General features: G+C 39.8%; 2 protein-coding genes and 2 long non-coding RNA genes across 5 annotated transcripts; all 4 read left to right on the forward strand.

The window, feature by feature from the left end:
• The first annotated feature begins 7,881 nt into the window (after positions 1-7,881).
• LOC148106213 (uncharacterized) lies at positions 7,882-10,045 on the forward strand. Its single transcript, XM_087829790.1, has one exon. It carries the CDS (start codon positions 7,992-7,994, stop codon positions 9,825-9,827), a length of 1,836 nt encoding a protein of 611 aa, XP_087685916.1. The 5' UTR covers positions 7,882-7,991; the 3' UTR covers positions 9,828-10,045.
• A 6,424-nt stretch (positions 10,046-16,469) lies between these two features.
• On the forward strand, positions 16,470-17,832 carry LOC148106214 (uncharacterized). The gene is made up of 3 exons (XR_015716568.1): positions 16,470-16,633; positions 17,331-17,419; positions 17,619-17,832. It is a non-coding gene; the product is annotated as an uncharacterized LOC148106214 (long non-coding RNA).
• Positions 17,833-20,250: 2,418 nt separating this feature from the next.
• Positions 20,251-21,875, forward strand: LOC148106215 (uncharacterized). The gene is made up of 3 exons (XM_087829799.1): positions 20,251-20,334; positions 20,566-20,661; positions 21,110-21,875. The coding sequence occupies exons 1-3, from the start codon at positions 20,251-20,253 to the stop codon at positions 21,422-21,424; spliced, it is 495 nt and encodes a 164-aa protein (XP_087685925.1). The 3' UTR covers positions 21,425-21,875.
• Positions 21,876-22,436: 561 nt separating this feature from the next.
• Positions 22,437-23,425, forward strand: LOC148106216 (uncharacterized). 2 transcript variants are annotated; one of them, XR_015716573.1, is made up of 4 exons: positions 22,437-22,555; positions 22,632-22,744; positions 22,830-22,941; positions 23,133-23,425. It is a non-coding gene; the product is annotated as an uncharacterized LOC148106216 (long non-coding RNA). The 2 variants fall into 2 exon arrangements; XR_015716572.1 differs by lacking the exon at positions 23,133-23,425 and adding an exon at positions 23,022-23,084.
• Positions 23,426-27,100: the final 3,675 nt, after the last annotated feature.

Genomic DNA, 27,100 nt, shown 5'->3' on the forward strand with positions numbered 1-27,100 from the left:
TTTAATAATGAGGAACATTAAAACATTACTGTTGGCCACATGTCAGCAGAGTTATTTGCCATTATCGATGTTTGTACGTTCAGCTTTTACCTGCTTTTAAAGCCTTTAAAATATAATAATACAATAGTCGACCTTAATCTGACAGAGAATGTGATGATTTTGTGGATAATTAAAGTCAGTCATATATCCACAAACACAACAAGCTGAAAGTCAGTGATGCTGCTCGGTTTGCAGTCCTGAATATCACGGCACAAGCAGGATTCACTGCACTGTTAATGTTAACTATGTTATATTCCTGCCTCTGTTCGGTGGTGTCGAGCCAAACGGACTTTAACGTGTGTTTGAACGAGCTGACGGTTCACTCGTTAAGCTGAAAGAAAGATGCTTTAATCACAGGAGTCACACGTGTGTCCACTGTACCATCTGGGAACTCTTCTTGTTTAGCACTCGTAATAACACAAACACTAAATCCTCCTGTCTGTAGCAGTGTATACACCTGAGACTGTCACCTGTCTGTCTGTCCTGCACTCTCTCTCTTATTTTCTCTCTGATTGTGGAATAAAAGTATGAACATGTGTTTATAAGTTACACTTGTGTTTGAATCCTGCAGCTTATCACACATTTGATTTCCATGTGTGACAACTGCAAGTGTCCAGAGTGAGGACAGACTGAGGGACCCACTGCTGCACATCATCTGTGAGGCTTTGCACCCCTGATGATACACCAGGACAAACTCAGCAGTGTGTGAGGAAGAGGAGGAGGAAGAGCCAGCAGCAGCTGACAGATGGAGAGAATAGACAGACTGTTCCCTGTTTGTGAAGGACTGCTAGGAAAGTTTAGAATAAGTAATTGTCTGTCCTGAATCAGTCTTATTAGGTAATGTTCAAATAATGTTATCATCCCAGTGTTTTCAGTGTGGGAGAAAGTACTCAGGGCCTTCAAGTTACACACTATGAAAGGCAGCAACAAGTTTAATATTCAGAAACTTAAAATATGTATCAGCAGCAGAATGGAGCTAAAAATAAATGTTTGTTTCAGTTTTATGAAGCTTTGAGTATTTTGGATTAGTAGCACTGCTGTGTTTGTTGCATCATATTGCTGTAATTGTTTATATGCTTTATATATTCTGAGGTAAGTTGATCTATAGTGTTACATCATATTCTATAAGGATGTTATGTGTTTGTTTACTTTCTGCCCAGTTTGACCCATTTAGCAGAAGTCAGCCTGTTTAAGGCTCTGATATCTATTCTGTATGACTTAAAGCAGTTATGACATGGTCTGATTTTCTCACCCAATAAAGGAATATTTAATATATCAGTCTACTCTTCATTCTATCAGACAGTTATCACAGCTCGTACATTTGCTTTTTACACATATATGTAAGCACTGAGGCAAAATTTAATAATGCCAACATACTGAAGGAACAACATTTGTCTCATATATAATACATCTATATATATACTGTCAAAGATACTTGAATGTCTTTGAGTGAAGATTTAAGGTGATAGGACATAAATAGCTGCAACTTGAATCTTTACTGAAGCTCAGTATTTGACACAGAGTTCACTCACATGTGCTGTACCAGTGTACCTGCACATGTGATGTGACAATAGAAGTGATTTGATTTGAGAGTTCAAACTCACTGCTGTAATAACTAATAATGATTAATATAATAACTATAATATTGGACATCTCATATTTACACTGACTTTAGTCTCATGAACAACATTAGCTAATTGTTATTTACTAGCTAATCTTATATTAATTTTTCCCCACGCTGCCACCTACAGAAGTTCTCTGACGACTCTGCCATAGTCGGCCTCATCACAGGTGAGGACGACTCAGAGTACAGACAGTGGACTCTGGACTTTGTTGACTGGTGTCAGCAGAACCACCTGCTGATCAACGCCGGGAAAACAAAGGAGTTGGTGGTGGACTTCCGGAGACGCAGACCCACCACACTGACACCGGTGAACATCCAGGGAGTGGACATTGAGATAGTGGACTCTTATAGGTACCTGGGTGTTCACCTGAATAATAAATTGGACTGGAGCCACAACACTGAAGCTCTTTACAGGAAGGGTCAGAGCAGACTCTACCTGCTGAGGCGGCGGAGGTCATTTGGAGTCCAGGGAGCGCTTTTAAAGACCTTCTATGACTCTGTGGTGGCATCTGTCACTTTTTACAGTGTTGTATGTTGGAGCAGCAGTTTATCGGCAGCTGAGAGGAAGAGGTTGGATAAACTCATCAGGAAGGCCAGCTCTGTTCTGGGATGCACCCTGGACCCAGTACAGGTGGTGGGAGACAGAAGGACTCTGGCCAAAATAACATCTCTGATGGACAGAGTCTCCCACCCCATGTATGTAGATGTTGCTGAACTGCAGAGCTCCTTCAGTGACAGACTGCTGCATCCTAGATGCATGAAGGAGCGTTTCCGCAGGTCCTTCCTCCCTGCAGCTGTCAGACTGTACAATCTGAACTGCTCCCAACAAACAGATGTTTACATCAATGCTGTAACTGCAATAATTAACCAATTCACACTACAACCTGGTTAGCCTCTTACCTGTAATTATTTTTATTTAATTTAATAACTGTACAGTACTGTGTTTATAGTAACCATTGTCCTTAATGTAAATATGTAAGAAAAATTGTGTACGTTTCTGTTCCGTGTCCTGTTTGTATGTCTGTCTCTTTGGCAGCTGTTACAACCAAATTTCCCCTTGTGGCACAATTAAAGGATTATTCTATTCTATTCTTATATGACTGTTCAGTACAGAAATGAAGCCCAACAATCATGTTTTACAGTCCTGTGGTCTCAGCCTCAGATACTTATTAAATCACACAAAGCTCATGTAGAAACAAACAAATGAACAAAATATGTTCTCCTTCATTTCTGTCAACCACACGTTTCCAGCTATCATGGTTGCTAGGCAACCTGGGCAGCGTGACGGAGGCTAGACCGTCCCATTTCACAAGCTTCTCACTTCCGGCCTTAGCGGTCTTTGAGTACGCGGCCCTTGAGGACCGTTGAGGCTGCGTACTTTAAAGCTGCAGACCCTGAATTGGGATACAGCCACAATGAACTCTAAATGGTGCAATCTACCTATGCCCACCTCACGTGCCTAGCCCCTCAACAAGCGGCCGCACCTCCACTAAAGCAATAAAACAAAGCATAAAACGTTAAACAAATTAGTAAAAGAGATCTACATAAAACAAATGCACCCCAAGTTACTGTTCTTTATAAAAGCATCACATAACAAACAAACAGCATAAGACAAGACAGCAGCAGCATGGCACAATCCACTCTCTTTCCTGAGGAGCTCTGCAGTGCTTAGCTGCCTGAGGCTCTCAGCCCCTTTGGATGGGAAAAGACTGCCAAATGCCTCCGTGTGGTAGTGAAGCACAGCCGTTTCTTATAAGGCCGCTAATTATCAGCTGGGAAGGTGTGGATGGTAGTGCTGCATTTGTGGACATCACGTAAAATCCTTCCCCAGGATCTACTTCACTACAGTAGAGTGTCCAGATGGAAGCCACTCTTCATTAAAAGGCACATAACAGTTAACTTGGAGTTTCACAGAAGGCACCTGAAAGACTTTCACACCATAAGAAACAAAATTCTCTGGCTCTTCTGTGAGCTATGGCGGAGCTTCCTCACAGAGCAGGTGGGTGAGGAGGAGAGACCCGAGACCGCCACCGAGTGTCAGGTGAAGTGATCGTCAGGTAAGAAGTTATGACCTGCAATCTCTTTTCTTTTCCTTTGAAAACGTGATTAAAATCATGTTCATGTTGTAATGATATTCATATTATAATAGTATAAAATAAAAATAGATACAATTAAAACTATGCATTTTCAAACAATAAAAAGACAGCTGCCCAACGCTCAAAGCAATTTACAATTCCACTATTCCTTCAGTCTCACATTCACACACTGGTGGAGGCAAGCCACAGTTGTTGCCACAACTGACCTGGGACAGACTGACAGAAGCGAGGCTGCTATATCGCGCCATCATCAGTAGGCGGTAGGTGAAGAGTCTTGCCCAAGGACACAACGACCAAGACAGACAGAGCTGGGGATCGAACCAGCAACCTCCCAGTTACAAGAATTGTTTACCCACTGACAAACATTTCAAGTTCTACCAAATTAAAAAACAATTTGTGGTAACCTGATTATGATTCAAAAAGAATTAACAACACTTCTTGTAATGGTGTTAAAATCAACCCAGCTTTTATTTTCAAATGCAAAAAGTTAAAGAAAATCAGCCAACATACTGGACACATAGTTGTCAGCATAATTGTTTATTGTTCAACACAATAAACAAATATACTGTCACCATAGTTACTGATATTGAAAGCTTATTGATAATTTGTCCAAATGTAGCGAGTAAAAGCCACCGAGTAACCGCTAAGAGCCCAGAATAAACGGGACAAGAGGGTCAATATCAGTCAGATATGTTAAAATTTATTTTAAAAGAACACAAAGGGTTTGCAAAAAAAAGCCTAAAACATCAAAATGGAAAAGGTCACTAACGACCACAAGATAGTGTTATTGGTGCAACCTGCCAGCAATGCAACTATCACCTGAGGGCTTGCTCCACCCCGGTGGTCCCAGATGCTCGTTGCTTTAAAAGAAACAAATCCACCCCAAAGAAATACGAGCCGAACAGAACACTTATCGCATGCACTAAGTGTTTTAGTTCAGGCAATAATCGGTGGCACTAAAATCACTCTTAATAAAGCTTATTCACTGCAAATCCACACAGAGCACCTCTAAAAGACCTACGTCCCCTAAGGTAAGAGCCCAGCTCAGGGATTGCACATTGCCCGACTAATATTGCACCAGCCCAGTAAAAATAAAAACAAACCCAGCATAAAAAAAACAAAAAAAACCCCACAGTTTTAAAAGGTGACCCTACTAATACCAAAAACGCAACAAAACAGGAGGAGGAAAAAACAGTGACAAGTTCACATGTGCAGCCTGCCCTGCAGGAGGCAATACAATATAAATTAGATTATAGTGCATAAATATACTTTTTTTAATGTCAAATATATTAAGTTAACATACCTCCAGCAGACAACTGTGTTTGGTGCACACCTGGCTTATCTTGGCTTATCGTCTAAAATCACTACTAAAAACATAAAATACAATAAACATCAAATACATTTCAACAAATTTTTAAAAAGCACTAAAAGAAAAAAAGCCTGCATCTCGAACCTCTGCTGTAGAGGTTTAAAACAACCGTTTGTGTGGCAGACAATTAAAACTTCTAAGCAGGGGCATTTCTAGAATCAGAGCTTTGGGGGTGCTGAGCACCCAGAGAGCTGCCCAGCCAGGCAAGATAAACCTGTCTCTGTCAGTCCCTGCATCCTTAAATGTTGTCCCGAGTTCTCTCTGACTGTCTCCTTGGTGCATTTAAACCCCTGTTCCTCCCTGTCCTCATCGTCTGTTGTCTTCATCTCCATTATCAGTCATCATAATTTTACCATCTCTGTGCAAGTCTGCAAATTTCTTTATTAAATCATAAGATTCTTAAATTCATCAAGTCTCTCTGTGCCTGGGTCCTCGTCACAAAACATGACATCACTGTTTTGTACATTTTAACACAATTTAATCCCCACATTTGTGAAAGAAAAGCAAAACATTTTTTTGAAAAGTCTGTAACAAAACCATCAAATCTGATCAAGGTTATTTAAATGCTGCTAAAGAAGAATGGATTGGAATAAAAATACATATCCTAACCTTAATTACTGCGGGAGAATAATGAATGATGCTCATAGTGAGTAAGAAGTAAACTGAGTGCATTTTTTGGACAGAGATTCACATTTAATGTGTGTGTATAATATAATACAGATACATAAAAAACACTCCCGAAACAGAATAAATTATTACAAATAAATTATTACATAATATTAATAAAAACTATAAAAATGGAGGCAACTTTGCCTGTGGTAGAATGTATACAATGTGTACAATGTATGCAGATACTAATTTTACTAATTTAATAATACTAATTTTCTGTTGTAAGATTTATGAGTTTCATGCTTTCATAGTGGTCCTTAGGAGAGCTTGACATTTTATCAGGTGGTACACACTGTAAAAAGTTTGAGAAACACTGAGAAGTGTATGTGTACTTTTGGAAAACATTTAAAGCTGCAGTACAGAATCTTTGAAACAAGCTTAAAACATTTTTAGAATATAAACAGAGCACTCTGCTTCTCTTTACAGCTCCTCTCTCCACCAGGGCTGTTTGGCACTTTCTGATAGTGTGCAAATGTGATGTACGTACTGCGGCAGTCATACAGACAACTGGACGGTCCAAAAGCTGGCCTACCTATTACTGGCTGAGGTTTTAGAAGAGTTGTGGCTGAACCACATAAAAATATATCATTAATTTTAATCTCCCCAATCAATTATAATGTTATGTTGGAATGTTGTTAAAGAGGATCAAAATGTTTCAACCCAGTTTGTTTTGCAGATTCTGTATAGCAGCTTTAATATAGGGAGGACACAACTTCCAGATTGTGTGAGTTTCTGTTGTGCCTGTCACTGTTCCCTGTCTGTTTTCTTACCTGGTTCTTCCTGACCTTGCCCTTTCTCCTCACATTCCCCTCTTTCCTCTCTCCCTCTTTGGACTGACAATCATACACAAATAGATTGTATTAAATTAGATGAAAATTAAATTAATATGAAAAAATACTATTAAGATCACTAATAAAAAAGTCCTCTCTCAGTGTACTTTCAACCAAAAGGCAAATAACCAAACCACATGAACATCTAATAAAAGATATAAATATTGAAACACTGATCCAACATTATTCTTGATTGACGGATCATTTGATTTTACACTTTCACTTGAATGTGGCTCCTTTTTTTTGAAAAAACTTCCTCATATTCATTATGAACCTGGCTTCCTCTCTGTACGCACGCACGCACGCACGCACACACACACACACACACACACACACACACACACACACACACAACAGGAGTTATAAGGTTAATGGGCATCCAGTCAGTTAGCTAGTTAGTATCCATTTAAAACAGGACAGTGGTAACAACAGTAGGCTACGGAAAATTTAAAGTTTTAGATTTTTAAATAGGCTGTATACATTTCAATGGGAGGAACAGGACGGTGAAATGTCGCTGAATTTACTACAGAGCAGGACGGATTGTAGGGTAGCAAACATTGTCGGAAAACACGTTTTCAACACTGCAGGTTACCTGGGTGTAATGTTTTTCAGTTAAAAAGAAACATGGTCTGACTCCTACCAACTATATAAAGAGTAACTGAAGGTTAAATGCAGCTAATATGTCCTGTTTTAAGCCAGGCACTCACACCTCTGCTCCGCTGTGTCTCAGCCACCATCGCTCTGGCAGCAAGAGCGCTAGAGCCAGAGCAGGAGAGAGCTGGAACAAACCATTTTGGGAGGGGGGGTTATCTATACTTTTGTTGTTAAAATGTTACGTCTCAAACAAGTACAGTACTGTATGCTTTTTATATTTTTAGTAGTGTGTCACACAAACAGCAAATATTGTCAAAAAAAGAAAGAAATCTTTGGGGGTGCTTTGATTCATTTTGGGGATGCTGAAGCACCCCCAAAAATGGGCTAAAATCGCCCCTGCTTCTAAGGCTCCTCACCTACTCACACAACTAGCTCGTCAGTGGAAATGAAGAGCACCTGCTGCTACTTCCTCTTTTATACCCTCCATTGTGTCCCCTGGGTCCTAAAGCCTCCCCAATTACACCAGTAAAGAATGCCCTCTCACAAATGTCATGTGACAACCTCATTGGCTTACAGAATTGTGATGTCACACACATTTAGAATCTTACTCCCACTTTGATCCTTTGATCCTAAAACCCTTAAATAGGCGTGAGACGCAACAACTTTTAGTCCGTTATTCGCAGCATTGATGTTTGCAGCATTCAAACGAACGTTCGCCAGAGAAGCCTTTTTTGAATCCTTTTCAGAGTCACTGTTAACAGATTAGAAACATGTCTCCAAGAAAACAGAAAAAAAGAGAAAAAGTAAAGCCCAGCGCTCCTCTTTGCAATCGAGAAGAAAACGATCAACTGCAGAAGATGTGCTTGGAAGAAATGCGTGAGGAAAATCTCATGAACAATCACAATACGCGACACCCGCTCCAGCCAGAGTACACCAGTTACGTCTGGGAAAGTTTTTTTAAACAACGAGCGCAGATTATCTCCCTGACAGAGCAATATGAGAGAAGGACCGCTGAAGTAGATAGACTGTTCAGCCAGCTTCTTGAAAAGGAAGATATTCAAAAGGAGAAAGAAATGGAACTCCTAGACATGCGGGGAAGGAACTTTGAGCTCCAAGCAAAGCTTAATAAAGTACAAGAAAAACCAACAGAAGAAATCCTCCAACAGAAGAAAAACGAGAAAGACAAGGAAAAAAAGATTCAGGAGCTGAGTGTAAAGCTTGATGAAGCTCTGCGAAAAAATCAAGAACTCCTCCAAGAGAAGAAACAACTGGTCATAAAACTCCAAGGCACTGAGATAAATGAAAAAGTGCTGAAAGGAAGGGTTGAGTTTCTTAAAAAGAAAACGCAACAGACCATGAAAAAGGAAGGTACGGATTGCAAGCTTCAGGACAGCGAGCAACACAAGGAAGCCTTGCAAATAAAGCTTGATGAAGCTTTGCAAAAAAATCAAGAACTCCTCCAAGAAAAAGAACAAATGGACATAAAGCAGCGCAAACTGCAAGGCATGGAGGAAAAGTACAAAGGACTTCAGGCAAAGCTTGATAAAACACTGAACAAAAATAAAGAGTTGCTTCAAGAAAAAAAGCAACTAGAAATTAAACAGAAAGAAATGGACTCCAAGCTTGAAGGCGTGGAGGAAAAATACACCGCGCTGAAAATAAAGCTTGATAAAACAGTGCAAAGAAATAAGGATTTCCGACAAGACAAAGAACAGCATGACACGAAACAGAAAGATCTGGATTGCGAGCTTCAGATCATTAAGAAACACAACCAAGGTTTGCAAGTAATGCTTGATGAAGCTCTGCAAAAAAATAAAGAGATCCTTGAAGAGAAAGAAAAACTGGACATAAACCAGAGAGGCATGCAGGAAAAATACGGAGCGCAGCAGGTAAAGCTTGATGAAACGCTGCACAAATATCAAGAGCTGCTTCAAGACAAAGAACAACGGGAAATAAAGCAGAAAGAAGAAAAACAAATTCTCCAGGACTCTGAGAGGAAACACCAACAGCTGCAAGACCGTTATAACAAACTGAACTCCAAAACAACTGAGCTGGAGGGGGAAAAGAAAAAAGTGCAAAAACAATGCTCAGAGGTGCAGAGTAAGCTCAGTGACATGCTGAGAAAAAACACAGAACTGGAGAAACTTTCCAACAACTTGAAGTGCAAAAACACTGAGGTGCAGATGTTAAAGCAGCAACTAGAGAAAACAAACAAAGACCTGCAGTGTACACTTCAAGAAGTCGAGAGAAGTCAGCAGCTACAAGACACACACAACAAATTACGACAGAGTTATACAGAGATGCACGAGGCAAAGCTTATGCAGGAGGCCAAATGTAAAGAACTGAAAGAAAGGCTGGAAGAAAAACAAGCCAAATTAGAAGAAGTGGAGACAACATGCAGGAAACTTGAGAAGGAAAATACACAAACAATTGATGAGTTAAGAACACTCATCCTAGAGAAAAAAGTGCTCGTGGAAAAGATCATGGAAAAGAAGAAAAAACGCTTCCGCTTCTTCTGGAGAAAGAGCACTCCTGCTTTTTCTACTTTTTCTACTTTTTCTTCTGCTGATGTGACCCCGTCTTCCTCCTCCACCGCTGCATCGTAATTTTCACCTCTCCTCTCCTCTCCCTTTCTCTCCTGACACCTCTCCCTCCCCTATTTCCCTTTAACTCCTAACACCCGTCCCATCTCCCCCCCCCCCTCTCTCTCTATCACCCTCACCCCCAACCAGTCCCGACAGCTGACTGCGCCCTCTAGAGCCTGGTTCTGTCATAGGTTTCTTCCTTTAAAGGGAGTTTTTCCTATCCACTGTCGCACCCAGTGCTTGCTCAGAGGGCATTGTTGGGGTTCTCTCCCCCCCCCCCCCCCCCCCCCCCCCCCCCATTCACCCTCACCCCCCCAACCAGTCCCGACAGATGACTGCGCCCTCTAGAGCCTGGTTCTGTCATAGGTTTCTTCCTTTAAAGGGAGTTTTTCCTATCCACTGTCGCACCCAGTGCTTGCTCAGAGGGCATTGTTGGGGTTCTTCCCCCCCCCCCCCATCCCCTTCACCCTCACCCCCCAACCAGTCCCGACAGCTGACTGCGCCCTCTAGAGCCTGGTTCTGTCATAGGTTTCTTCCTTTAAAGGGAGTTTTTCCTATCCACTGTCGCACCCAGTGCTTGCTCAGAGGGCATTGTTGGGGTTCTCCCTTTCTCCCCTTTTCTATCCCTTTCCTTTACCCTCTTCTTTACCCCCCCCCCCCCCCCCCTTTTCTATTTCCTTAATAATTTAATAATAAACACAATTGGCTACATTTTAAATGTGTCTGATCAACGTCTTCATTCAAGAATGAATTGTCTTGCTCACGGAGTCATGTGTATTTTGTGTTTTCCTCGGGCTGGTGATCCCCGCGGTCGTTCAGCCCCGGAGTCCAGAGTTTTAGTGTTTTAATCACATTTAGTGTTAGATTTAAGATCACCACAATAGGATATCCATAATTTAGGATTCAGGCATTTGTTTTAGTTCAATATCGTAATCATTCTATGACTGAGTAGTTTACAGAACCTTCAGTCAGCAGCAATAACTTCTGTTGGAGGTATTTGTTCTTATTTTTTATTATTTTGAAATTAGTTAAAGTTTGTTGTTAGTTTACTTATATTTTGGGGTTTATTTACAAGGTTATTTGTAGGTTAATATTTGTTTCAATGTTTTGTTTGTTTGATGTTGCCTTGTTAAATTAATCAATCAATCAATCAATCTTTATTTATAAAGCACTTTTCATACAACCCCCCCCCCCCCCCCCCCCCCCCCCCCACACACACACACACACACGCGCGCGCACACTTAAAAAGTAAAATTGGACTGGGTACGCATGAGCCAAGTGAGGAAACACTATCATGGCGAGCGGAAGCCGGTCACAGACCGCAGCCTCCAGGCTGGGCACACAGCAGAAGGGAGGCAAAGAAGCCCCCCAGCCAGGCTGAGAGGACCCCCAGAGCCCCAGCAGCCACGGTCGATCACAGACCCGGTGCAGAGAGCGCCCTCCGAGGAAACACTGGAGATATGACACAATAGGATATATACTGGGTAAAAAGATAAAATAAATAAGAACGGGATACAATATAAATATAAATATAAATAGAGTAAGAAGATTAAAAAATGAATAAGAATAAAATCAATAAATATTAGGTAAAACCTAAATTAACAATAGAATAACAGGATAGAATAAATAAGCGTAAAATAAATAAACGTTAAGTAAAAGCTAAATTAAAAAGGTGGGTCTTGAGCCTGTTCTTAAAAACATGTACGTTCTCTGCGGCCCTGAGCTCCTCCGGCAGGCTGTTCCACAGACGAGGACCATACCGCTGAAAAGCTGCCTCTCCGTGAGTATGTGTCCTGACTTTAGGGACAATCAAAAGGCCAGTACCAGAGGACCTCAAGGTCCGCGAGGGTTCATATGGTAAAAGCAGATCTGAGAGATAAGAAGGCCCAAGACCATTAAGACATTTAAAAACCAATAAAAGAACTTTAAAATCGATCCTGAAACACACGGGGAGCCAGTGCAGCGATTCTAAAACCGGTGTAATGTGGGCCCGCCCTCTCGTCTTCGTCAGCACACGAGCTGCAGAGTTTTGTAAAAGTTGTAAAGTTGAAATATTCTTTTTAGGAAGACCAGAGAGCAGGGCATTACAGTAATCAATGCGACTGGTAATAAAAGCATGCATCAACATCTCCGTGTTGGCCCGAGAGAGAATAGGGCGGACTCTGGCTATATTTTTTAGATGATAAAATCCAATTTTGGTTACATGTTTAATATGTGGGATAAAACCAAGCTCAGAGTCAAAAACAACACCCAGGTTTTTCACTTGTAGCGAAGGACATAGTGAAAATGCCTGTAATTTAGACAAGAGTTTCTCTCTCTGAGCCTCAGGACCGACGATTAAAACTTCAGTTTTGTCCTGGTTAAGCTGTAAAAAGTTTTCTGCCATCCAAGATCTTATATCTAAAATACAGTTAAAAAGGGCATCCATTGGTCTGGTGTCATCAGGAGACACGGAAATGTACAGCTGAGTGTCATCAGCGTAACTGTGAAAGTTCACTCCATGCCTCCTGATGACACCACCGAGAGGGAGCATATACAAATTAAAAAGTACAGGGCCTAAAACTGACCCTTGAGGCACACCACATTAGTCAGTAAAAGCTGTAGGGCCATTTTGTTTCTATAAATAAAGAGACTGGTATAGGACCAGCATGCACTGGGGTGGGCCTATGGTTTTTTAGCAGAGCAGGAGAAGCAGCAGGAAGTAACAAAAAATGGATCTTGTTATTGCTTGCCAAACTGGATAAAATAAACCATAAAAACGCAACTTTAAAGTTTGGACAGTGGACTTCTTTTGCCTGCTACGAAATATTATCTCAGTGCAGCAGTGGCTTGTGGACTTTTAATTGTGGGATGTTTGGTTTGTCAAACAAAAGGAATTCCCACCACAACTTCAATTCATTGACATTTGCAAGCATTCCTTTATACACAGCATTTCAGTCAGGTTGAGGTCTGGACTTCCATGCTGTAGATTTGCTGCTGTGCTTGGGGTCATTATCCTGTTGCATGGCCTAATTTAGGAGAAGCTTTAGCTGTCGGACAGGTGGCCTCACATTTGACTCTAGAAAACTCTGGCATACAGAGGATTTCGTCGACTGCAAGGTGCCTATCTCTTGTAGCTGCAGAACAAGCTTAAATCAAAAAATTATCCACTGCTACGAATCCTGGGATAGGGTGGGCCATGAAGGATACACCCGAACCATCCTTCAAATCCAGGTAAAAGGAGGAGGCATTTGTGGGTCACATTTGGAGCAGCCTTTGTCGCCTGGCTGTGATGTGATCAGCTATTAACGGCAGCCTCTGAATCACAAAACAACCACAATGGACCAAAGTGCTGTACAGTACTGAAAGTTAAAAAATAAATAAATAAATAAATCTACAATGTGTTGTACAGAAGATTAAATACATAAAAACAAATAGACAGAAAAACCACAGAAATGAAGGATAAATAAAAAACTGTATACAAATAAATAAACAATAAAAGAAAATCAGCTGGAGTCTATCCCAGCTGTCACCAGGGTGTCAGCTAACACACAGACAACCAGTTGCACTCACATTCATACCTATGGACAATTTAGAGTTTCCACGCAATCACAGGGGAACATGCAAACTCCACACAGAGAGACCCACAATTTCATACCATAAGGTCACCAGTCTCCCAGCAGTTCATTTCTCATATATTTGCCCAACAACTTCACAAAAGCTGGAGAATTTATTGCGGGACCATGTACTCTCATGTGCCTCTTCATTTTCTCAACAAATGAAATCATTTCTCTTTTAACACATAAACAGTGTGGATGCTGAAGAGCTTCATCTGTCATGGAGGTGACCAATAACCCAATGGTCACTCTGACAAAGCTCCAGCATTGCTGTGTGGAGTATGGAGAACCTTTAAGAAGGACAATGACTTCTGCAGCTCTCTGTCAATTAGGCCTGTGTGGTAGTGTGGTGGCGCGAATGAGGGATAACCGTAACTAAAATGTTGACAACGCCACCTGGGGGAGGAAGTTACACCCCAGGAAAGATTCCTCTAGCCAATGTAAGTGTTACACTGGCTACCACAGCCCACAGACTCGTTATTAACAGCAGAGGTGAGACAGATGAATTTTACAAATCAAAATTTACCAAGAAGAACTACTAAAAGCATAGAATTGTAAAATCAGAAAGGTACCTAAGGTAGCAGGGTTGAGACGACAGAATAGTTAATTAAAACACTTTATTAACAACTGATGATTAAAATGACCAGACTCCCTCCCAAGATGCCCTAAAACAATCACAGATTGATAAAAAATAAATAACTAAACAAAATAGTGGAGACCGGCCACTTGAGGAGGCAACCTACAGGGAGGAGTGCCCAAGGGTGCCACCTAGTGATGGCCCGCTTGAAGCTGACGCTCAGGTGCGTGTGTCAAAAAAACCAACACATTGCTTCAGAAGCACTGCGTCGAAGCTTGATTCGTTTAGCCAGAGTCACGTGATCAGTGACGTCCGAAGCTTCATTTAGAACCTAACTGATTCGGTATCTGATTCAATGGTTTATAAGGAAGTGAATCATTCGCGGGATTTGTGGAGTGTTTTGATGGTGACAGATAGCGAACCACTGATCATTCCACTGAGAGATTTGGAGCCAGCGAGCAATAGAGGAGGTTCTGTTGTGTGGGAGGATTTTGAGTTGATTTTTGTCAATCGGGTGGGTTTTCCAGCTTTGTGTTCTTGTTGTTTGCTTTTGTTTTGTGCATGTTTATTTTATCTGACAACGGGAAAAACTGAAAATGTCAAAAATCTGCTTTTCATAATATAAATATCATTAAATAACTTTAGAAAGACTTCTATTTGAATCTTTACATTTAATGTTATAAAAAGATACATTTTATGTTTTAAATAATCTTAAACTGTTAGTCTGCAAAATGTGCAGCAATTTAATTTATTTATTCTCTTTAGCTGATAGTTTGTGGGGCCCAGGTAGACTGTATAACTGCATCTCTACCAGTTTCTCTGCACTCCAGCCTCTTCTGTGCCATGTGAAGGGATTTTCCTTAAGGCAGGAGAAATTAAATAAAAAAGGAACAGGTTCGGCCATTGCACAGTGGAACAAATTTTCTTCTTAAATAAAAATGAAAAAGGGTTACCTTAAATGCATCATGTTTTTAATTTGCAAGTTCATACGCATTTTCCCTTTCCAGTTCACAATCAAATCTACCCCTGGGCCCTGTTTCAGAAAGCCGGTTTAGTGCAAACTCTAAGTATACCCTGAGTTAACGAAAACTCTGGGTTTTCGGTTTCACAAAGCGAGTTTAGATTAATTCTGAGTGAGTTACTATGACGACACACTCCGTGAAGCTAACCTGCCCCCTAGCAGGTTTACTTCAACTAACCCTGACTTTCTCCGCCTCTTTGTCGGAAACCTGACTGTAGGAAGTGTCAGACATGGCGTGCCCCTTCCTTGAAGAGCCAGTAGATGTTGAAGCCCAAATTCTCCGCAGTGCTCTCCGCCGGGAGAGAGTGATTAGAGACCGTTAGGACATTTTATCATTTCCTGATGATTTTCTGTGTGAACGTTACCGTTTTTCAGCACAATCTATAATTTATTTGAATAACATCCTCGGGCCTAATATTGTTCATGTGACACATCGCGGACATTCTCTCAGTTCTGTACATATTATTTGTATTGCACTTCGTTTTTTTGCAAACGGGAGCTTTCTGTATAATATTGGTGACGCTGAGCACGCTGTAAACCCGAATGTCCAAAGTAATTAAATAGATTAAGTAGTGTATACTCAAAGTCTTTAAAAAGTTCTATTAACTTAAATATGTCAAGTTCGTGTAACATGTTCTTCTTTTTGAGTAAATGAAACTAATAATTTTTGATTGAATTGAACTATTTCTATATTAAGTAAGCATCATTTAAAATCATAACTTAAGCACAACGTAACACAGTTAAGTTAGGACATATAACAATGGTAAAGTCCTGTTATTTTTGTTGTTTCAAGTAGGTAGGATTTAATAATAAACTTAACTTATGTAGCACATGCTAAAATACAATAAAATCTCAAAGTGTTTCACCAAATAAGTAAAATCAAATTGTCTTAAATGCATTAGTGGAAGACAAAATGTATTTATTTTAATATTCATTGTCTTATCAATGTATCCTATATATATATATTTTTTTATTGAGCAGCTGCAGGAATCAATTTTTATTCCGAGTTAATCTCTGATTCACCCTCCGAAGCGGAAGGCGGCGCTAATGAGCATTATACACTGATCGTTTACTATGGGATCAGAACGATGCCACCTTGAAACGAAACCGAAAAAAATATTGAAACCGAAAAAAAATATTGTAACTGAAATAAATGTACTGAAAAATCTTGTATTGAAACCGAAAAAAAAAATTGATAGTGAAAAACAATTAATTGAAACTGTAATTTTTTTGTTTTCGCTTACACTTTTTTTTTTCAGTTTCAATCCATTTTTTTTCGGTTTCAAACCATTTTTCGGTTTCAATCCATTTTTTTTCGGTTTCAATCCACTTTTCGGTTTCAATCCATTTTTCAGTTTCACTCTGCTGGCACTGTTTTGGCGTCTGGGGGGGCGGGGATTCCGACCCGCATGTATTTGCATATATTATAATGCTGACCAATGACTGGAGAAAACACTGACGACGCGGCTGCGGTCACGGACAAACTTGCACGTGTCTGTTCGGGAATGGCAGATGCTGAGAGGTCTAGCGTTTACATTACCGACTATTTCAAAGTGACAGCCTGAGGTAAATTCTTCTTCAGTAAATTGGACTACCGGACAGGAGGACCTGAGACCCCACCGCACTATTTTTGGTAAGTTAAATGTGTTTGTAAACTAATCCGTAATTTAGGTCCTTAGCTAGCTACCTAGCTAGCTAAGGACCTAGCTAGCTAAGATGATCACTTGGCTGTTGGGGAAACTTGTTTTGTAAAGTTCGTTTAGCTAACCCGTGCAGGTGAATGAATTTACCCTGACTAAAGAAATCAAGAGAAACGCACCAGGCTGCTCAGTGACTAACCACGGTTACTGTACTTTTATATGAGTATTATACTCTAAGAGCAACAGGCTGGACTCTGCTTTTGCTCCTGTGCAGAGCTGATTATTAAATATGTGCAAACAGCAGCATGTTTTCTGTCGCTTTCCACATGTGGAACGACATTAACGCCAACTTTTAAAAACCTGGAACTTCAGTAACCCCTCATTAGTCAATAGCTACGAATTAAATAGCAAAGCCCGATACTTATGTACTGAAACCAACTACTTCCGCTTGTCAGCTTAAGTTTAAATGTTACATTTTTCCTCTGATTATTTTTTTAGCATTTTTTTTTTACTCAGCTTGTTACAAATATTCAGGTTAAAAAACTGTCCTAATTATTTTTAATGAATTATGTTCACAAAGTCACATGTGCAGTACTCTGTACAGCTTGCATCCTTTAGGACAAATAATTTGAAACATTAATATTTCTTGTTCAATACTGAGCTGATAACACCTCTGTATGTTGTGACCAGGATGCAGCAGCAGACTGAACCTTGACTGAAACCTGCTCCATCATCTCATCTTTGCAGATGTCCATTTATAAAGCATCAACAACTCAAAGGTAAACATGATATTAGAAAATGTGTTAGTATATAAGGCCTTTAAAACAAATAAAAAATAAACAGCTGTCGGCAGAACTGTAGGACTGGACAACTTCAGATCCCGAGTGTGTGAGGACAGAAGGATCAGCTCTATTTCAGATTTGAGAGATAATCTTTATATTTCAGTTTGTGATGATTCTGTTCTGTTTGTGATTACAGGAGCCGTCCTCAGATTCAGACCTCAGCACCACCCAGTGACAGCAGACAGATCATCTTATATCTTCAATCTTTGTAGTAACTCCAAAATTAACTGAAGAAAACAGTACAAAGGTTAAAGTACCACATGTGCTGTCAGTGAAAGCTACAGCTGTTTTATTGATAAATTTAAAGACAAAAAGTCAAAAGGATTAATCACTCATGTAACTGTGTCACTATACATCAGCATTAACAGGACCTCAGTTTGGTGTTTCAGAAAACTGCTGATCTCAGACCTGCACAACTTCTGTTTTAAACACTGAATGTACTCAGCTACATGAAGGGCACATGATGTTTTCTCTGACACAATTAAATAAAACCTGATTAAAGTCAAAGGTTGTTACTTGTATTTGAACTAAAAACTTGATCTGGAATTCTTTCACTGTTTTTTGACAATAGTGTGTTATTTATCATAAAGTAGTTCAGAGTCATTCATACCAGAGTAACCAGAGAGCACAACATATATTTAACTTTCTACAGGACTTAAAGCTATGATATTATGTAAAAGTCCAGAGCCTCTGAGGATTATCTGAGTACTTCTAACATTACACAAAGCAAAGGTCTCCATCAGTGTTCATGAAATGCTGGGTTTATCCTTCTTGTGAGGGAGCTGTTGGTGAGGATCACGAGCCCTGCTTGATCCCGGCGATGAGTTTCAGTCTTCCTGGTGTTTCTGAAATGATGCCTCTCACTGTGGGGCAACAGGATATCTGGCACAGGACAGCTGTAATGAAAGAAATTGAATTAGTTTTGAAAAAAAAAATCTTGGAAATGCCCTATATGTGAGAAGCAGATTTTGTATTTACTTTTCTTTTGCCAATCAAGATAACTAGAAGTATAATTTTCACCATACAATTACTAACCTTGTCATCTCCTGCACTGTCTGTTTTGGGCTCTGGGCTTGTCCTTTCCAGCGCTCATGAGACTGCTTTTGCTGCACTGTGGTATGAGGTGCTAACCTGTTGACAGTGTTGGGAAGGTTAATTTTAAAATGTATTCCACCAAAGATTATAGAAGTAATGTATTCTGAATACTTTACAACTACATGAATGTACTATTGCTGTGTGATTTATTACTCTTACTGAAGGCTACTCGCCATACCAATACCAACTAGATGTTAAAATCTTAATATAAATGAGTAACAGTAGGTGGACATTAGGTAAGGCTGCACTTTTTTCAGCGATCTCGTGTAGAAAACTATTCAGCGCATATATAAAACTGGTCAGCGGCTCCGAACCGTAGTAAAGGGACCTCTGGCTAATACATCATGTCGGGCTTGTAGCTGAAAACTAGCTTTACTTTGTTGTCTGGGTCAACTTTGCTAGCGAGAGACAGAGAGAGGCGTTGAAAGGCTGCTTATTGTTTCGGAGGAAAACAGGAACACAGTGTACAGTCCAGTCTTAACAGCTTTCTTACAGCTGGGCTCATCAGGCACTCTTTTTGGCTGCAGTGGTTATTATTATATTTACATGCTTCCAGCTCCCGTTTCTGCTCAGTGACAGCTCGTTCTTTTCCTTTTTCTCCCTCCCTCGCTCACAGACACACAACGGGTATGGCAGTCCGTTCTCCCTGCAGCACGGACTACACTGCCCATGAGGCTACATTGTTTAGGGCGATGCCTGTAACACTCTGCTATTGCCTTCATATTAAATCATTTTTGTATAATAATTTTTAGAGGCTCTTATTGCGTGTTTTGTTTGGGTTTCCACCAGCGTGGAATTACCAAAAATAGAGAGACCATAGCCTAACATATGAAAAAGGAAAATACCGCCATGTAATCCATTTATTTCAACAAACTAACTGTGTTCTCAATATCACCTATTGAACAGTAACGGATACATTTACTCATATTTTGTATTTTAAATACGTAACGCCGGTGCATGTATTAGGTTACTGCCCAACACTGCCTGTTGATGAGATCTTGTGCCGTTCCTAAAACACCGGCCTCCAACTCCTAAAGAGACGCGGGTGTACCTAAATTTAGCAAATATTAGCTTCAGGCTAGCTTGCTACGACAAATAGGCTAATACCAGCACTTTACCACAACTTCACCAGCTGTAGCTAAAAAAAACTAAACTAATGTCCAGTCCAGTGGGACAGCAAGGAAAGATGACAAAAAATGATTACTTACTTGCGGTTTGGAGGGTCAAGCTGAAATTGAAGCAGCCATTGAATGACGGGAAGAGAGAAAGATGGCAGCTTGGTCAGCACTAGTGGCCTCTATAATGTATGCAAATATATGCGGCCCGGAATCCCCGCCCCCCTCCCTGCGCGCACCCGGATGCCAAAACAGTGCCAGCAGATTGAAACTGAAAAATGGTTTGAAACCGAAAAATGGTTTGAAACTGAAAAATGGTTTGAAACCGAAAAAAAATGGATTGAAACCGAAAAAAAAAAATTGTAAGCGAAAACAAAAGAATTACAGTTTCAATTAATTGTTTTTCACTATCAATTTTTTTTCCGGTTTCAATACAAGATTTTTGAGTACATTTATTTCAATGACAATATTTTTTTTCGGTTTCAATATTTTTTTCGGTTTCGTTTCAAGGTGGCATTGTTCTGATTCCATAAAATTGACCGCCATCTTCCTCGACTGATGACCTTATTCAGACAGAAGGCATCAAAAACTGGGAAGACAGCAGATGCCCTGGCTGAAATTCTAAGAATTCACGATGAACAGGTAATAATAGGTTGTTACACATTTCATAGGTTGAACCAGTGGAACATTGGACAGGTTCAATGATTTAAATGAGCTTTTTGAATTTTGCTATTAGTCCACTTTGTGTTTGCTATTTGTCTGACTGTATTAAAGATGTGAACAGGTTATTTGTGGACATGTGTTCTGATTTGACTGTTGTTGTTGTTCAGTAAACTCACCAGTATATACAATTCTGTTTTTATCTGGCAATAGGAAATCCATGATATCCACACCAAGCGCACTACCGTTCTCCATGCCCTTCCTGTCTATCTGCGTGAGGATGTCTCTGGATTTTTCAGAACCTGCACTGTGAGTGTCCTTAAGTATCTAACAGATACTACTGTGTATATAAACAGTGCATCAAAGTACAAACATGTATTTTGATGCACTGTTTGGACTTACCTTCGTTTAGTCTACCCATACGGTTTCCATGTATGGTCTTTTCTGTCTCCTCACTACGAATGAACTGAATTGGTGTTTTGTTGAAAGTGATAAGATGTTTAGTAAAACATTTTCCTGTGTATTTCCTTTAGCTTAGTTTCAGTCTATCTCACACCACTTGATTCTCTGGTGAATTAGCTGATTTATGTGTGCAGAACATGGATCTTCTGTTTTTCACCTCTTACAGTGAGACCCAGGTCTCCCTTGTAAAAGAGGTATTGGATCTCAACGGGAGTTGGTAAAATGAGAAATTATATGTCGTCTGTTGTATTTCTTGGGTTAGATTGTGATTAGTATCTCTTTTTCATTCATTCAGGACGAATCTGATGAGTTGGAGCTTGATGGTGTTGAAGTGGCCCTCTTCACTGTCATCAGTGACCATGACACAACAAGTCCAGTTCACTACCAACCTGTGAAAATCTCTGTCGTCATTGAAAGTGATGCCGTGGTCAGCCTCCCCAGATTTGGTGAAGCCTTCCTGGTAATGTTTGGACTGATCTATGCACTTCACCTCAGCTACCCCAAAGCCCTGACCAACACTTTAGAATTTACTCAAAAGATTTTACTTGGTCTAGAAAGTGGTAAACTGTCACCCAGGTTACAGACCCTCAAGAATGACTTGGTTATGTAGGAACTCATCTGAAAGAAGGATGCAGGGTGAAGCATTATAAAAGGCTAGTTCAAAGTTCTCTCCTTTTATCTAAATAATGCCTCAAAACGTTATTGCATTACTCTACAGGTGTTCAGCCAATAGGTCCAAACTATACAACGTGCCTTTGTTGTCATTAACATAATGCAAAGCAACACTAATGTTTTGTATGTTTTAATGTTTTTCGTAATACTATTTCTAAAACATTGTGGGCTGCGCAAGATGACCTAAATTTCACTGTTTGATACTGGTTAATGTAAAACAAATAGCATTGTAATTCACTCAAATTGCTGCCCTGTTGCCTTATTCAGATATTAGCCAGAGAGCCAAAAGCACATTTTGATATTATTTATTATTATTTGGCATTATTTTTTATTACTCTGACAGTTTTCCTGACTAAACAATTTTTGGTCTACTTATTTTAATTTATAAATGTTTTTGTTAATTATTTTTAATTTATTAAATTTAAAAAAAAAAAAAAAGTATTTAATTTCAACATAATGTGCTAAAAGGGAGCAGGCAAGATACTGTTCAATGGCAGATGTTTATGACTTTTGCATATTAAGTTACCGATACTCAGTGTAATTGAGGCAATCAATTGCCTCAAAAATTTTAAGTTTTGGGTCACATGTTTTTAAGTATCAAGTAGTCAACATATTTGACTAACATGTACTTAAAATAATGACAACACAAACTAATAAACATTTGAGTTTTGTTAACATAAAAATGTTGTGGTTGTGTACTTATTTTTTATAAGTTCTGTGAACTTATTCCTTTGAATTTGTAAACTTGAAACTTTAAGTCATATTAACTGCAAATATTTGAGTTGACCGTTCTCAAAAGATACAAGTACCATGTAATCCAAACTTTTATGTTCTGGAAAAATTTGACTTTTGAGTTCATCAACTTTAAAAAATTGAGGCAATCGATTTCCTCAATTTTTTTTGAGTTCTGGTAACTTATTCGGGTTTACAGTGCACGTTTCCAAGGCTACCGTCTGTCGGGCAGTCAGGAATGTTACAGTTGCACTGAAACGTCTCCTGTACTCGTTTGTGGTGTTCCCCGGTCATAGACCCACAAGATTTATCAAAGAGGGATTCCACAAAATTGCAGGTATCAGGATGAACAAAACTTAATTTATGATGTGGTGATACTTGAACTACTACTTAAATTTTACATTTATTTTCAGGGTTCCCAGGCGTGATTGGCTGTATAGATGGCACTCACATTCCAATCATTGCTCCTTCAGTAAATGAAGGAGACTATGTGAACAGGAAGTCTTTCCACAGCATTAATGTACAGGTACATAGTTCCCTGTAGCATTTCAAACTAACAAATTATTTCATTATAGTAATGGATGCTAATTTGTGTTCTCTGCACTGTGAAGATCATATGTGATGCTGCCAACATTATCACAAATGTGGAAGCCAAGTGGCCAGGCTCTGTTCATGACTCACAAATTTTTCGTGAATGTACACTGAGCACAAAATTTGGACATGGTGAGTTGAAAATACTTTAAAATATATAAAGACCAATTGCTACAGGGACATTTGAACTGAAGGGTATCCTTCTGTCTTAGGAGAGTTCACTGGCTACTTGCTTGGTGATAGGGGGTATCCATGTTTACCCTATTTGCTTACCCTGACCCTGAACCAGGCCCACAGCAGCGATATAATCTGGCTCATTGCAGGACAAGAGCCAGAGTTGAAATGACTATCGGAATGCTTAAGGCCCGGTTCCAGTGCCTTCAAAGACTCAGGGTCACCCCAGAAAGGGCATGTGACATTATTGTGGCATGTGTGATTCTTCACAACATTGCCACAATTAGAGGAGAACACTGTCCTTCTGAACCAAACATCAGCAGTGATCCAAACCATGAACATCCTGACCCTCCCACGGACATACAAGATGGAAGAGCAGTCAGAGACACCATATGTCACAATCATTTCCTTTGACCCATCACCTCAACATGTTGAAAGAAGAATAAACAGATTTTTTGTTCAACTGGCTTTATTGGTCGCCTGTATTTCCTGTACACAAAGTATTAATAAGTATATTATTATGTTGTTCAAACACTGAAATAATTTGTCCATCTCTGACCACTTCACCCACCCTTAACTGATGTTCCAGCAGTAAAATCTCAATCTTGGTCTTTTGGATCTGCTGCTTGAAGTGTTCCATTTCCAAGTCGCATTTTTTTTATTTTCTTGATCAAATAGGTCTTGTACAGCTGCTTTACAGGGAGCTATTGAAACACAGAAAATAGCATTGACATTCATAGTACATGCCTACTTAGGTTGGTTGTAAATCAGTGCTGAACATCTTACTGAGGAAAGGTTTGTTGGAGAAGTGGCTGGACCCTCTTCCTCTTCATTTCCATCATCACTCTGTTAGAGACATAGAAAGTCCATGGTTTTATTATAGTACCACATTTTATTCAATTGTTATATTTTCCATTGTAAGATGTAAACCTCATGAAGTGTCTCTGTTGCTTCCTCCTCTGTAACAGCTGTCAATGTTTCTTCATTATTTTCCTGTAGTAAAGAAATTAACAACATTGCTGTTCTACTGTAAACTCATATAATCTGTGGAGTATTAAGAGTACTCACAACTGCATGTTGGTCTGGCTCAACAGGAGGCTGCACCAGATGCAGTACACCATCACCATCAACTGATAGAATATGAGGTTTATACAGGTCACTTATAACTTACAAGGGACCAAATGGCAATTAACAAACATATACCAATCACCTTACACTTCATTGTCATTATGCTCTCAAAGACAACCAAGACTGAGGGAAGGCAAAATCGGTAGGAAAATAACTTCACTACAAAATAATTCATTATAGTAAAGAGTTTATCAAATGAATTAGTAGCACTGCAAAGGTGACTGTGAAGAAAGGATGTATGCACATCATGTATTATTTTGAATTTACCTCTTATGTAGGCACTTGTGTCTTGCGGGGTTATTGACTCAGAGGATGTCCCTGCAGAGATGCCTTCAGCCACAGGGCGCCCACTGTTTTGGCTGAGGGCCAACTGCTCAGCCTCTGTGAGTGGTGGTGGTGGTGGAGGACCCCCACCTGTTTTTCGGGCCTCCGCTTTTTTTCTGTTGGCTATAACGGGTCACATTTGAGCATACAGAGTAAGCAAATATGTACTTGTAATGTGCTCAGATAATTTCAATAAGTGCTTACAGAAAGAAAGTTAATGTAGCCTCTAACTGAAATTGATTTACATAGGACAAACAGACCAAGCACTATGGCTCATAATACAATTACACCTTACCTGTTTGGACTATATTTTTATATTTCATTTTTACTTGCTGCCAGGAACGTTTGGGGCCTGTTGGGTTGCACCTGCGTTCACATCACAAAATGAAATGTATAAAATAAAATAAAAAATAAAATATAATAAAATAACGTGTTAAATGGGTGGAAATCCCTAGATCAATGTTTAAATTAACACTCACGCATTGACTCTGTCGGCTTTGTTTTGCCATGCATGCTCCCTTTCTTTTGCAGCTGAGGCCGTTACTTTTTTTCCGCAAAATTTGCATGTTATCGGCATATGGTGCCATCAGAATTTCGGCCTCAAGCGCTGTAAAATACATTGACCGCGCCTTCTTTCCCTCCGTCTCCATGGTGACTCGCTTAATCTGTGCTCCACTAATCAGGTCTTTATGTATCCTCGTGCGCGCGCTTAACTTGGGGTTAAAGCAACTCCGCGTTGATTGAACTAATTGTTATCAGCCTTTCTGAAACCGAATATTCCGAGTTGGACAGTTCGGGGTTACTCAACCCTTAATATCATTTTTAACTCTTAGTTTTCTAAACCCGCTTTCTGAAACAGACCTCAGGTAAAAAAAAAAAATATGTATAGGAAAATTTCCTTAATGTAATATTTATGAAAATACCCGTCTAGCGATTAACTGCATAAGTACATGGAGACGGGACCTCACAGCAGAAGCCTACTGCATAATGTGTTGTACATTATCATATGTATATTATATGTAACGTGGTATTTTTCAATTATTGTATTTACCAACATCAAGACGTCACAAGCAAAGAAAGACCACACAATGGTGCATGTTTAAACAAGGAAAGTTTACTGGTCAAAATTATTTATTAAAGAAAACAAACAACATTTTTGTCACCCCAAAAAATACGTTTAAAGCAACAACGGTGGACCAATATCAGACAAAATTCCAATCTGTAGAGTGGGCAATCATTACGAAGCAGTTTGTTTTATTTTGTGGATTCAAGCTGCTCTTCATATCTTTGGCCACCAGATGTCACCAGAGAGGACTGTTGAAAAGCTTCGAGTAATGAACCGTTTTTCAATACAAGCTTCAATGCTTCAGAAAGCTTCATTTGGCCATCACTAGTGCCACCAGTTACTCACCCGTGTAACTCCACTGCAGACCTCACTGTCACTCACACTGAACTCTAAATGGTGCAATCTACCTATGCCCACCTCAAGTGCCTAGCCCCTCAACAAGCGGCCGCACCTCCACTAAAGCAATAAAACAAAGCATAACGTTAAACAAATTAGTAAAAGAGATCTACATAAAACAAATACACCCCAAGTTACTGTTCTTTATAAAAGCATCACATAACAAACAAACAGCATAAGACAAGACAGCAGCAGCATGGCACAATCCACTCTTTCCTGAGGAGCTCTGCAGTGCTTAGCTGCCTGAGGCTCTCAGCCCCTTTGGATGGGAAAAGACTGCCAAATGCCTCCGTGTGGTAGTGAAGCGCAACAGTTTCTTATAAGGCCGCTAATTATCAGCTGGGAACGTGTGGATGGTAGTGCTGCATTTGTGGACATCACGTGAAATCCTACCCCAGAATCTACTTCACTACAGTAGAGTGTCCAGATGGAAGCCACTCTTCATTAAAAGGCACATAACAGTTACTTGGAGTTTCACAGAAGGCACCTGAAAGACTTTCACACCATAAGAAACAAAATTCTCTGGCTCTTCTGTGAGCTATGGCGGAGCTTCCTCAGAGAGCAGGTGGGTGAGGAGGAGAGACCCGAGACGGCCACCGAGTGTCAGGTAAGAAGTTATGACCTGCAATCTCTTTTCTTTTCCTTTGAAAACGTGATTAAAATCATGTTCATGTTGTAATGATATTCATATTATAATAGTATAAAATAAAAATAGAATTAAGACTATGCATTTTCAAACAATAAAAAGACAGCTGCCCAACGCTCAAAGCAATTTACAATTCCACTATTCCTTCAGTCTCAAATTCACACAATGGTGGAGGCAAGCCACAGTTGTTGCCACAACTGACCTGGGACAGACTGACAGAAGCGAGGCTGCTATATCGTGCCATCATCAGTAGGCGGTAGGTGAAGAGTCTTGCCCAAGGACACAACGACCAAGACAGACAGAGCTGGGGATCGAACCAGCAACCTCCCAGTTACAAGAATTGTTTACCCACTGACAAACATTTCAAGTTCTACTAAATTATAACAATTTGTGGTAACCTGATTATGATTCAAAAAGAATTAACAACACTTCTTGTAATGGTGTTAAAATCAACCCAGCTTTTATTTTCAAATGCAAAAAGTTAAAGAAAATCAGCCAACATACTGGACACATAGTTGTCAGCATAATTGTTTATTGTTCAACACAAACAAATATAC

This window comes from Neolamprologus brichardi, chromosome 2 (assembly GCF_056152115.1).
Source record: "Neolamprologus brichardi isolate AB-2024 chromosome 2, ASM5615211v1, whole genome shotgun sequence".
Lineage (NCBI taxonomy): Eukaryota > Metazoa > Chordata > Actinopteri > Cichliformes > Cichlidae > Neolamprologus > Neolamprologus brichardi.

Coding starts and splice junctions, on each gene's coding strand:
- LOC148106215 (XM_087829799.1), top strand. CDS start 20,251: ATGACCTTATTCAGACAGAAGGCATCAAAAACTGGGAAGACAGCAGAT. Junction 20,335..20,565: donor TAAGAATTCACGATGAACAG/GTAATAATAGGT, acceptor ATCTGGCAATAG/GAAATCCATGATATCCACAC. Junction 20,662..21,109: donor GATTTTTCAGAACCTGCACT/GTGAGTGTCCTT, acceptor TCATTCATTCAG/GACGAATCTGATGAGTTGGA.
- LOC148106213 (XM_087829790.1), top strand. CDS start 7,992: ATGTCTCCAAGAAAACAGAAAAAAAGAGAAAAAGTAAAGCCCAGCGCT.